Source organism: Saccopteryx leptura, chromosome 9 (genome assembly GCF_036850995.1).
Source record: "Saccopteryx leptura isolate mSacLep1 chromosome 9, mSacLep1_pri_phased_curated, whole genome shotgun sequence".
Classification (NCBI taxonomy): domain Eukaryota; kingdom Metazoa; phylum Chordata; class Mammalia; order Chiroptera; family Emballonuridae; genus Saccopteryx; species Saccopteryx leptura.
The window spans coordinates 46080266-46092641 of NC_089511.1; the positions used below are offsets into that span (position 1 = coordinate 46080266).

Consider the following 12376-nt stretch of genomic DNA (forward strand, 5'->3'; position numbering starts at 1 on the left):
TTAATTTTTCTAATTGGTAAAGTTTTATTATTAAAATTCTTCCACCTAAAATTCCGTTTGGAAAAGTTCCACAGAAATTAAGAAGCACCACTGCATCTAAGGACATTATGTTCAACAGAGGAAAACAGTTGATTAATCTGCGGAAGCCCATCTGAGGAATGTGAGAAGAGGTCCCCAGGGACAGACCCACACAGGAGAGCTGAGTGACCGTGTGATGTGAAGAGACTCTAGCGGGTCACCTCTGGGCTGTGACTAGAGGGGAGTAAAAGGCTTTTCTTTATAAGCCCATATGCTGTTTACCTGATTCCCACAGGACATGCTTTTGTAATTTAAAAAATAATATCCATATAAAATTAGAAAAAAAAAATCCCAAAATTCCTTGAGTCTTGGCCGCAGGAACACAGATCTCTAGAAACCGAATTCAAATTTTCTGCTAACCTCACATAAGATCTCAAAAACTCCATGAATGGGAAGCCCTCTTCTGACAAAATCAGATATTAAATTCACCTGTGTGCAGCAGGGCAGTCATGGTCCCAAGGTCTGGGAGGAGTGATTCGGGCATGGGGACGTCAGGGTAGAGGGGACAGCAATCAGGGGATTCCCAGAGCTGTGAGGGCTGCAACCCAATCCGAGATGCTCCCAGCTGACAGCCACCACAAATCCCAGTGGTGAACCAAAGAATCTGTATGGAAATCGGGCCTCAGGTGCCCCAGCTTAGCATAAACAAGTTGGAGGGATGAGCAGCAATGCTGGCTCTAGGGCTCAAGCGCCATGGGAAACACCGCCCGCCATGGGTTCCCTCACTCCTGCCAGGGCCGTGACACTTTACTCACCCTCCTTGTTCAGGGCCACCCAACTCTCCCACCCCTGGCCCTCCACCCCACCTTTCTGCCTAAGCAGCTTCTGAGGGCCTGGGATGGTTCCTGTCCACTAGACCACCACCCAGGCATCTCCCGGACTCCTCAGCAGCTTCCACCCCCAGCGGCCCCTCCCACTCCAGCGTGAGCCCGACATCTTCACCCAGGACGCCTTCTCTGCCTCAATGATTTGAAGCACTCTACCTAATGGAGCAATAGGAGGCGGCGGCTGGTATCTGGGGCTGGACACTGTAAGTAAGGGAAGGCCCAGGGTGGTGGGCCCCATTCTGAAACGAGTGTCTTTATTGCTTGTACCGTACAAATACGAGGAACAGGGAAAGGCCAGTGGAAAAGAGAATTGTCAGATAAAGGACATACACACACAAAAAGGAAGAGACTCCCACCCTCCCCCAAACCAACCCCCCATGTCTCTCTGTGAGCTACCTAGTACAGGAGATGGGGTCTGGAGATCAAAACCTCAGAAACTACATTCCAAACACCAGAGATGTTGGTGGGAAGGGGGGAGACAGGGCAGCAAGTGGGCCTCAGCTGTGACTTCCCACTAGGCCAGCAGCCCTTCCCCTGGGATGAAACGCCAGGGCCAGGGCTGGGGGCCCAGGCCACAAACACCACGCATACTGGAGGCCGGGACACACTTGCCCTCACACACATACCCGACACACATGCACACATTCCTGCCACATGTCCGTGTCTCAGACACACAAGGACACCGACAGAAACACACAGTCCAAGGCACGCACGCACACACGAGTGCCCACAGCACTGACCCATGTTCACCTTAAGGCTGTAGAATGTGGGGCTGCAGGAGGGGAGGGAGGGGGCCTGGAGCCTGCCTTCTCAGAGGCCCCCACCCTAGCACGTACCGCACCGTACCGTACCCAGACACCCACCCTGCTCCCTCCTCAACCCAAGTCCCCAGGGCCCAATACTGTCTTGGTGTGAGCTGTGTAACAGCCGAGGCTGCGCCCTTCCACCCCCGGTAGAGAGAAGGGGCTCCCGGCTTCCATCCTGGGAGGGTCTGGGGCCAGGCCCAGGACCACATGGGAGGTAAGGCTGGCTGGAAGGAAGCCCTGGTAAGGCACGGGGCTGGAGGGCAGGAAGGCTAGCCCCAAATGTTCCTCCTGCCTTGTGCACAGGGTCAGGAGAGCAGCACGGGGTGCAGGGAGACAGTGCCCACCTCCTTGGCCCCTCCAGGTTCCCACTGAGCAACTGACCCCAGCCTCATGACGGAGCCCTAACCTCTGCTCCCTCCACTCAAAAAGTCCCTGTCTGGCCCTGGACATTATTGCTTTTCTGCCCCTGTGGGGGAGGGGCTGAACTGTCCCCTCACCAGGCCATTCAGAGCCTAATGACAGGCATGGAAGGCAGCCCCAGGGTGCTGTCCACCCTCCGAGGGCCGCACAGAGCAGAGGCAGGCAGCTGTGGGCCTCCAGTTGGAAATTCAGGCAGGCCCCCAACTCTACCTTCATTCCCCACTGGGGCTCGTGTTGATTAAAAACCAAAATCTTCCCAACCACCCAGTCTTGCGGCAGGTGGTGGAGTCTCCCCAGTCCTGATCTGGGCACAAAAGTGAGGGCACGATGGGACCCCGGAGGCCCGGGCTGCAAGGGCCGCTGAGGGCAGTTTCACAGAGGGCTGAAGAGAAAACTAGAGGTGGAGGTGAAGGGGTGAGGGATGGAGATGCAAACAAAAATGGCCAAAAAAAAAAAAAGGACAAAGCCCCCCGGCGGTGATGGCAGCCATGTGTGTCCCATGGTGGTGGCGGCGGGCGGGCAGCACGGCTCACTCGCGGATGCTGGCTGAGTAGGAGAACTGGGGGAAGTGAGTCCGCTGGTCCAGATCGAGCGAGCCCAGGCTGTCATCTGTGGGGGTCAGTGGAGGTGGATTGGGGAGAACGGGCCTGCAGAGGGCCCCGCACCCTGCCCAGGCTCCTGGCAGGAGGCAGAGGGAAACCAGCCCCAGGACTCTAGGCAGACACTGCAGCTGATGAGGTGTCCACAGGACATCCTCCCTGACAGAGGCCCCTTGGTCACAGCCCCACCCCAGGCCAGAGACCTGGCCTCAGGGAGCCAAAGCTGCTCACTCAGCCACCTGAGCATCCCGCCAGCTCCCCTGCTCTGTCTCTCCTCCCCTCCCACACCTCAGTCCACCTCGAGGTCCTCCCAGAACTCTCTAGCCCAGCTGTTGCCCTGGCCACTCCTGCCCCCAACAATCCTTCCTCCACATGCAGCCAATGGTCTTCTAAAGCTGTGATGCAACCCTGTTCCTCCTCTGCAGAAACCCTTCCACAGCTCCTCACACAACTGCCCACTCCACCCAGCAGCCCCCAGGCCTCCCTGCCCTGGCCCTCATGCCCTCTCCTCCTCCTCTCTCCCATCTGCTCTGACCTCTGCAATGCTCCCAATTCTAGGCGTCCACATGCAATTCCTTCTGCCAGGACTAGCAACTGCCATGTCTCCCCCTCCAGGAAGCCCTCCCTGACCTGCAGGTCCAGCCAGGCATTTCCTCTGGGCTCAGTCCCCGTGCTCCTGTGCCCTAGCACTGACCACTCTGGGCTATCACCCTACCTGGACTGGGAGCTCCCTGAGGCCAAGGCCTAGGCTGTCTCCACTACTGCTAAGTCTCCAGCAGAGCCCAGCACTGTTTGCATAAGAACTCAAACAGCTACAGTCAATGAACTAATCCAGCTCCAAAGACCTGGGCGGTTTGGGAATACAACGATGGACTTGCCAACTTAGTACTGACAACTCCCCAGTGTGTCCTGCCTAGACTCTGCCCAGAGCACTGGAATGTGCTGTACCCAGTGGCTTTTAGTGACCCTCACTGGGTCTGCAGAGCCTAAGAGCAAAAGCCCGGTAGGCGTCCTCCTGGAGGACTCTGTCAGGAGCAGGCCCCTCCACCCTTGGCCTGGCCCACTGGGGTCAGGGCCTCAGATACTCACAGCGGTCTGGGGGTGTGATTGTGATGGACTGGGCAGTGAACTCGTCGTCAAAGTACCTTGTGTCAACCTCAGACGTGACCTGAGGTTTGAAGGGTGGCGGGAGCTGTGGAGGAGAGGAGCCCAGGCTCAGGACCCTGAGGACAGGAAGCTTTGGCCAAGGTCACTCACAAGGGGCCAGGCTCCTGCTGAGAGCAGGTGAGTGGTGGCACTCACCTTCTTCTGTACCACGTCCTGCCAGTTGATGCTGAGGAAGAACCTGTGCTCCATGACCTCCTTGGCGTCACTGGGCCCCCCGCCGAGCCTGGGCAGAGACGGCCGTAAGCACCCGCCTCCCGGGCAGCCAGGTCCTGGGAGACACTCTCAGTGCAGGCCCTGCACACCCTTTAATAATCCTGTCCCAGCCACACAACCACCACCTCACAGAGGAGGAAAGCGAGATGAAGAGGGAGCTCACGTGCCCAGGGTCCGAGCCAAAGCACTGCAACCTGGCCGCCAGCCCAGAGCGAGAACTGAGAGGGCAGATGACCACCTCCCATCCTGGCTCTGCCACACATGGCTGGGCCACCCAGGCCAGGCAGGGCTGCCCCTTTACTCCTCAGTGTCTCATAAAACACGGTAGTGCGGGCTGAGGCCTAAGGACAGGCCTGGCCTCCAGATGCCAGCTCGGGGATGGTCAGAGGCTGTGTGGGGAGCACACACTACACACCCAGCACATGTGCCCGTTAACGCTGCCTCTCTAGGTCGGGGGGAGAGTGGGAGTGGGTGGTGCTGGGCAGGGCAGCGGCCAGCCCTCACCTCTGCTTGGGGTCCTTCTTAAGCAGCCCAGCAAGCAGGGACTTGGCCTCGGGGCTGAGTGTGCGTGGGAAACGGATCTCCTCCATGAGGATGAGCTCAAAGAGGCGCTCGTGGTCTTGATTGTAGAAGGGCAGGCGGCCGCACATCATCTCGTACATGACCACGCCCAGCCCCCACCAGTCCACAGCCCGGCCATAGTCATTGTCCTCCAGCACCTGACGGGGAGGGACAGGGAGGAGTGATGAGAGGCCTGGCCCACCCCCAGGGGCGACAAGGCCCGGCCCAGGGCTGGGGTGGGCGATCTAAGGAATTGGAGCCTGGTCCTCAGAGCAGCTGGGTGGGGGAAACACAAGGACCCAGGGCCCCTCCTCCCTGGGCATTACAGTCCCAGACACCTCAGGTGCCAGATATTCAGGGGTCCCGCAGAAGGTTTTCATGGTGGCCCCGTCACTGATGCCCTCTTTGCATAAACCAAAGTCAGTGATCTTGATGTGGCCATCTTTGTCGAGCATGAGGTTTTCCAGCTGCAGGAAGAAGTCAGTGTATCAGGTCATGTACTCCTGGGGCTTCCTGTCACCTCCCTGAAACCCCAGAGGGGACTATGGCCTGGGACGGCAGATATCACATCAGGGGCTCCAGGCTGAACCATGGGGCAGACCCGAGCACAGGGTTAAGCCCTCACCCTCTGAGGGTCAACATCTCCCCAGTCCTGGCCGCCCCTCAGGAAAGCTGGAGGAAAAGCAGGGCGGAGAGGTGGAGCCCGGCCTTGCCCCAGCCTGCCCCCACTGTGCACTGCAGTTTCCATCTTTGGATGTAAGGGTCAGTATCATTCTATTTTTTCCTAAACCTCACATAAATGAGCCATTTAGTGGGCCTTTGTATAACCTCCCCCAGGTAAAGACAGAGTATTTCCAGGCCCTCAGATGCCCTCCCACCATGCGCCCTTTCCCTGTTAGTAACCATCGCCCTGCTCCCAACAGAGAAGTAATTTGACTTCCTTGCTCTTTTTTGCAGTTTCCCCCCCCCCCACACATACACCTGTAAACAGAGCTGTCCTGTCTGTCCTGCCTTTTCCCCTCCACATCAGTGTGTGAGATGTGTCCACACTACTGCGTGTGGCTGGAGTGCGTTCTCTTTCACTGCTGTGCCATCCCAGTGTATGAACACGCCACACAGACGTTATCCACTCTCCAGCAGCAGACACTTGGGTTGCTCCCAGGCTGGGGGTGGGGTGAACAGTGCTGCTAGGAGTGCATGTCCACATTTTGAGGTGCACACAGGTCCCTGTTTCTATGGTGCATACGCTCGAGTGCGCACATGTTCACTGTTGGTGAATTCTGCACACTGTCGTCTAAGGTGCCTATACCAATTCTTTGCTCACAAGAGGCTCAGGTGGGCCCTCATGCAGGGCTGCTTGCTGTGGGACTACCACCCGGGGCCAGAGTGGGAAGATTTAAGACCCAAAGGGAGCTGGTCACAGGCACACAGACAAGACAGACCCTCCCTGCAGTGCGGAGCTCAGCCTCCCTGGTGCGAGTCCTGTGAGTGTAGCAAGGGGCCAGCCTGGGCCCTGGCCAGGCGGCAAGCGCACACTCACCTTGATGTCGCGGTACACCACATCCCTCGAGTGCAGGTACTCCAGGGCCGAGACAATCTCTGCGCCATAGAAGCGGGCTCGCTCTTCTGTGAAGACGCGCTCCCGGGACAGGTGAAAGAACAGCTGCCGGAGGGAAGGAGGCGTCAGACCTCTGGCCAGAGAACCCAAGGACCCTGCCTGGCGCCCCAGTGACAGCGTCACACCTGCTCCATAAGCTGGCAAGTGAAAGCAAGGACCAACTGAGAGAAGAGTTCACGTGAAGGACTGACAGTAGGCGCTCAGGGGAGAATCAGAGGGGCCAGCAGGAAGGGGACGGTGAATGGACTGACAGCAGGAAGCAGAGGAACACAACATCTTGAGCAAGTGACAACAGCCTGAGACCAAACGGGTTTCAGATGAAGCCCACAATAATGAGCCAGTGAGTTACATCCACGTGAGACAGAATGTGGGGGAAATGGAGCAGTGACAGAAAGTGGCTGACTGTTCCGCATCAGGAGGGCTCGGGAGAGCAGAGGACTGGTGGCCCTTGACCTGCACATGCTTTCTCTGCAGGTCACCCTCGAGAACAACCTCTGCAGCACGGCCGTCTGGCCACCCTCCCAGCCCTCTCCACACCGCACTGGCCTTGGCTTGTACCCTGCCCAGGAGTTCACTAGCTGTGTGCACCTGGGCAGCCACTTAACCTTTCTGAGCCTGTTTCCCTACCTACAAAAGGAGACGAGGATGCCTGCCTCAAGGGGCGAGACTATGCACCAAGCTGGCGCCTAGTATGTCTCCCTCTGTCCTCCCCTCACTGCCCCACACTGGGAATGGGAAGGCCAGAGCCAGGCGGGAGTGGGGGGGAGTGTGGCTCACCTCCCCACCGTTGGCATACTCCATCACGAAGCACAGGCGGTCATGGGTCTGGAAGGCATACTTCAGGGCCTGTGGGGAAGGAAGGTGGCGAGGTATGCTGACTAGCCTGGACGCTCCCCACCCTGGCCCAGCTGCGGGAATCAGGCAGCCAGATCCAAACCTCAGCTTTGCCTTTTGGGGTATGTGAGTGGGCTCATGGCTCTGAGAGTCAAAGAGGGTTCCTGTGCTGAGCAATCTGTCCTGCCTGCCAGTGAGCTTCCAAGAGGCATGGCCAGGACTATACTCTGAGCAACCAGAGCCATTTCACATCTCTCTTCCTCCTCCTATTTTACAGTCAAATGTGTTCCACTCTCCCTGCCCCCCCCCCCCCCATCTCAGGCACAAGAGGTTTGTTTGCTGGGAGATGAAGCCAACCTCAAAGACAGCTTGGATAAGGGATCTGCTAGCAAAGAGTAGTTCTCAAACTGTACTCTACAGAGGGTGCCTCAGAACCCTTCACTGATCCCTCTGCTCACTACTTCACTGTTCTGTCTTCTCCATGGAAGCACCTTGTGAGATTTTCATTTGAACAAGTACAGTGGTTTTATAAAACACCCGGACAGCAACTGTGGTAAAGAAATGACATGTAAGCCATCCTCAACATGGCCCATTTCACTGATGGCTGTAGCCCAAAGAGGTGTCTGCTCAGCCTCCACTGACAGGCAAGCATAATACATCTGCTTCTAGAATTACATTTTAAAATAAAAACAAAACAAAAGAATAATGTCCCCACTTTGACCAGCTGGGCTAAGTGCCATAAACTCATACAGACAGCAGCACTGCCCTCCTGGGCCGTCCTGTGACATGATTTCATTGTTGGCTGAGGTGCTGACATGAAGCCACTGTCTACGAAGAAGCTGCCACCACTGGGGTTTCAGTTCAGGCCACCTGAGGAGCCCAGCAACACTTGGTCCCAGCCACTTGGGCGACACTAAGTCTGTGCTTTGTAGTGGCAGGGTTGGGCTCATTCACTGAGCTCCGTCCAAAGGAGCTGGCCAAGAGGCCCCACATGGCACACAGGCCTGAGGGGAGCGCCACTTACAGTGAGGAACGGGTGCCTGGTGTTCTGGAGGACCCGGCTCTCAGTGACCGTGTGGGCAACTTCATCCTGCAGACAAAGGCCAGGTAAGAGGCTAGAGGGAGACAGCAAGCCTGCCGACCCCCCAGGGGTGGAGGCAACGTCTTGGTGAAATGCAATTTCATCCCTACTTGATGCGCAGAGAGAGAGAGAACAGCAGAATGGCACATTGCCATCTACAGCCCTAATGAAGTAAGGAACCCAGGTAAGAACATTCAGTGGTTTGATCTCAAGACCATGACGTGAGAAGTTGATGCGGACTTTACAATGAAGGGATCAGGCTATCACCTCCCGAACCCACAGGCCAATTTTTAACATCCCTAAGAGGGAACAAGCAGACATTATGAGACCTGAGATGATGCCATAGGCTGTGGAAAGCACCACCTATAAATATTCTCACCAGAAGAGGAAATTGGATCTAGAATCAGGACTAGTATGTGGAGCTGCGGTTCTGTGTGTGGTCCCCACATGGGCAGCACCAACGTGACCTGGGAACTTGGAGAAAAGCAGATTCTCGGGCCCTTCCCTGAACCCACCAAAAACAGGAGTGGGTCCAGCAGCAGTTTCACAGGTCCTCCCACTCTCTCTAATGCGACTCTGCCATCTGAGCGCACTGCAGTCATGCAAGAGCTGCTGACAATCCTGAACCACCTGCAGATCCAAACACTGGCTCTCCTCCAGGGCAAGTCTATCCCCAGGGGACATTTGGTAATATTGCCTGAAGATACTTTTGATTATCACAACTCGGGGGAGGTGAGGACCTTGCTCCACATCCTCCACTGCACAGGATGCCCCACAGCAGAGAACAATCTGGCCCAAATGTCCAGAGCTGGGGCTGAGAAACCCTGCCTCGGACCAATGACATTGGCACTGTTCATTTTGTTGGATATGATCACAGTACCACAATTATAGTCTTTAAAATCTTTGCTTATTAAAAATACATATCTAAGTAGGTATGTGTAAATTATACGCTGTTTTAAACATGCCTTAAAATACTCCAGAAGAAAGAAGGGGGAGGGCAGAGCTAACAAAACCAGATTGGCCAAATGTTGACAATTGTTGATGCTGAATGATAACTACATGGAGTCCATTTATTTTTCTTTTCAAAACTTTGCATATGTTAGAAATTTTCCATTTAAAAAGCTTAAAATAAAGAAAAAATAAAAAGGAATAAAATTCCATTCCTGGCCCAGCCTCCTACTGAGACACCCTGAGCCACGCCCCCACCCTCACAGCCTATGAGACCCCTCCTCTCAGGTCCTGGACAGTGCCAGGCGGGGGCTCCCATCACTCTCCACCTCCCTCCTAGGTGCCCGGAGGGTTGGGTGGGGCTCAGCATGTAGGCGGGTCAGCCTGGGGATTTATAGGACTGAGCCCAGGGGGATGCCTTTGGTGGGAAAAGGAGACATTAGCAAAGGAAGACAGAGTAGGTGTCCCAGCCCTGTGCATTTCCCCACACTCCCCAGAGACCAGCCCACGGCAGCCTGGGGAGCACCCACCTTGGCGATGATAACCTCCTTCCGCAGGATCTTCATGGCGTAGTAGCGGCCGGTGGCCTTCTCCCGCACCAGGATGACTTTGCCAAAGGTGCCCTTGCCAAGGAGTTTGAGATAGTCAAAGTCATTCATGGTCTGCCAGGCATGGGAAGAGAGCAGGGCCATTAGCACAACTAGGCACATGGCCCGTGGGAGAAAATTTTCACAAAGAAAATGGAAAATCAAAGGACACTGTTGCCAAAAGGCTCTAGTATGAGCAGGAAGGGAAGCTCTGGGCAGCAAGTGCTGGTTCTGAAGTGGCCTTCAGACCAATGCTTTCCCTCCCACCACTTAGCTCCCCTTGGAGGGCTCAGATATGGGAGTGGACGGGTCTTGACAACCTCTCAGGAGGAGGTGAGCAGAGCCATGCTGGGCATATACACCAGGAGATCCCCCACCTACGGGGAAGCACGGCAGGACTGGGCACCTGCACACCGCATGGAAACTAAGGGCAGCAGGGTCAACGCTGTAGAGGAGTGCTCACAGACTGGCAGTCCTGCCCCCCAAGCACTTACCACCTTGGCCCGCGCCTTGCTAACCGCCACTTCCATTTCCTCAGCTGCAGAAGAGTCACTAGGGGAGCCACACTTATAATCCATGGGGTCCTCATTCGGACCCCGCTGCTTGAGGCTGTTGGCAACCATCTGGATGGCCCGCATCCATTCCTCCCTGTGTGGGGACAGATCAGGGGAGCCATAAGTCCTGGGTATAAATGGCTGAGCCTCACCCCTCAAACAGCTGGGCATTTTGGCAAGATCTGTCTGAGCTGGGGCGGGGGGGGGGGGGGCGCTGATGAGACTAAACTGAAATTTTACAGGCCCTCGGGGTGGGAGAGTGCAAGAGTGGAATAAGGACAAAGACCATCCATGTCCCAGGAAAGGGCCACTTGAAGTCAAGCAGCAGTTAAATAATCAAAGAGGTGGCAACCACCTTTCTTAGCCTCTTTTTCTTTTTTTTTTTTAGCAGAGAGGGGAAAGGAAGAGCGATGAGAAACATCAACTTGTAGTTGTGTCACTTTAGTTGTTCACTGTTTCTCACTGTGTCTTGACTGGGAGGCTCCAGCCAAGCCAATGACCCCTTACTCAAGCCAGTGACCATGGGATCATGTCTACAAGCCCATGCTCAAGCTGGATGAGCCTGCACTCAAGCCGGCTATCTTGTGGTTTTGTACCTGGAACCTAAGTGTCTCCGGTCAACTATCCACTGAACCACCACCAGTCAGGTTCTTCTTAGCCTCTTAAAAATGAGCTGCCACCCTTGGCCTTGAATGAAGAAGAGACAATGCTCCTCCAAATTCTTCCAAAACAAATGACAAGCTCAAGAGTGCAAGTGACCAATGTTTTCATAATGAAAACCAAGAATAAAAGAAGGATTCATTAGCCAGAGGAGCTTAAGATCTTAAGAGGCAAGTGCCTCCAACATAATCACTCCCTGGAGGGGCAGTCTGCCCAGAGAAAGGGTCAGGGACAGAGGTGTCCAATGGGACTGGGGCAGAGGCCGGGAGGAGGGTGAGGACGTGGCGGACAGGGAAGCAGGTCCCAGCAAAAGGGAGTCTGGTTGCAGAACAATAAGTCAGTCTGGCCTGTGGTGGCGCAGTGGGTAAAGAGCCAACCCAGAATGCTGAGGCTGTTGGTTCAAAACCCTGGGCTTGAACATATGGGAGTTGATGCTTCCTGCTCCTCACCCTCCTCTCTCTTTCTCTCTCGCTTCTCTAAAATGAATAAATAAAATATTTTTTTTAAAAAACAATAAGCTAGTCTGGCACTCATGATTTAGGATTCGCTGGGGAAAAATTTGCTTCTGATACTTGCAAGCTGTTGTTGGGAGAGAGGGAAAAATAAGTAAATGTGACCAGACCAAGAAAAAAAAAACATGAAGCTGAATGATATGAAATTGCTCATACCTCTCATTTTTGAGGCACTATGCAATTTTTTAAGTGGTTCAACCCACTATCTGTTGAACCCCCTGTGGATTTTGCTGATATGCCTCTAAAACAGGCATGTGAACAGTGGGAAAAATAAAACATTTGCTAGGAATAAAAATTTCAAAGAGTGTAAACAGGCAACTTCCAAAATCACAGCAATTTAAATAAGCCCCAGTGAGTACAGTGTCTTCCAGAACTGCCCCAGCCACAGGCATCAGAGTTATTACTGTTTTACATTCCTGAGGCCCCTATTCAAGTTCACACAGGGAACAAGTGGCTGGGCCACCCTGCTGTACCTCCGAGTCTCCATTTCCACACACACCAAATAGCACTGCTGTTGACTCTTGACTGACATGTGTGTGTGAGGGGCACCTCCTGAGCAGTTGAAAATCTGTATATTAACTTTTAACACCCCATAAACTTAACCACTAATAGCCTATTGTTGACCAAAAGCCTTACTAATAACATAGTTAATTAAAACCAATTCTGTATGCTAACATGGATTACAAAAATTAGAGGATCAGGGAATGTGCAGATACTCCAGTACTTTCAGCCTTTTGTATAGTGCATTTTCATCAATGAAATGAAACTTGGTTTTGCATCTCATTTGCAGAATCGAACAACTTTCTTTGACTTGTCATTTGCTTTTCTGATGTTCTTGTTTAATAAAAAAATCAAGTGCTTTTATTGCTTCGTACTCATTTTGAAATATCCCCTAATTTTGTGAGCAGTAT

General features: G+C 54.2%; 1 protein-coding gene across 4 annotated transcripts in view; it reads right to left on the reverse strand.

The window, feature by feature from the left end:
- AKT2 (AKT serine/threonine kinase 2) overlaps positions 1–12376 on the reverse strand; it is a 55360-nt gene continuing 42984 nt past the window's right edge. For 3 of the 4 annotated variants that reach the window (XM_066348210.1, XM_066348211.1, XM_066348212.1), the window contains exons 5-14: positions 10234–10387; positions 9683–9814; positions 8148–8213; positions 7067–7135; positions 6212–6334; positions 5010–5138; positions 4615–4829; positions 4033–4120; positions 3820–3922; positions 1–2733 (exon numbers count right to left, since the gene is read on the reverse strand). In XM_066348210.1, coding sequence (XP_066204307.1) covers positions 2504–2733; positions 3820–3922; positions 4033–4120; positions 4615–4829; positions 5010–5138; positions 6212–6334; positions 7067–7135; positions 8148–8213; positions 9683–9814; positions 10234–10387 — 1309 coding nt within the window. In that variant the 3' untranslated portion in view covers positions 1–2503. Of the gene's footprint in view, positions 2741–3819; positions 3923–4032; positions 4121–4614; positions 4830–5009; positions 5139–6211; positions 6335–7066; positions 7136–8147; positions 8214–9682; positions 9815–10233; positions 10388–12376 lie in introns of all 4 variants that reach the window. The other variant, XM_066348213.1, reaches the window with a different exon arrangement.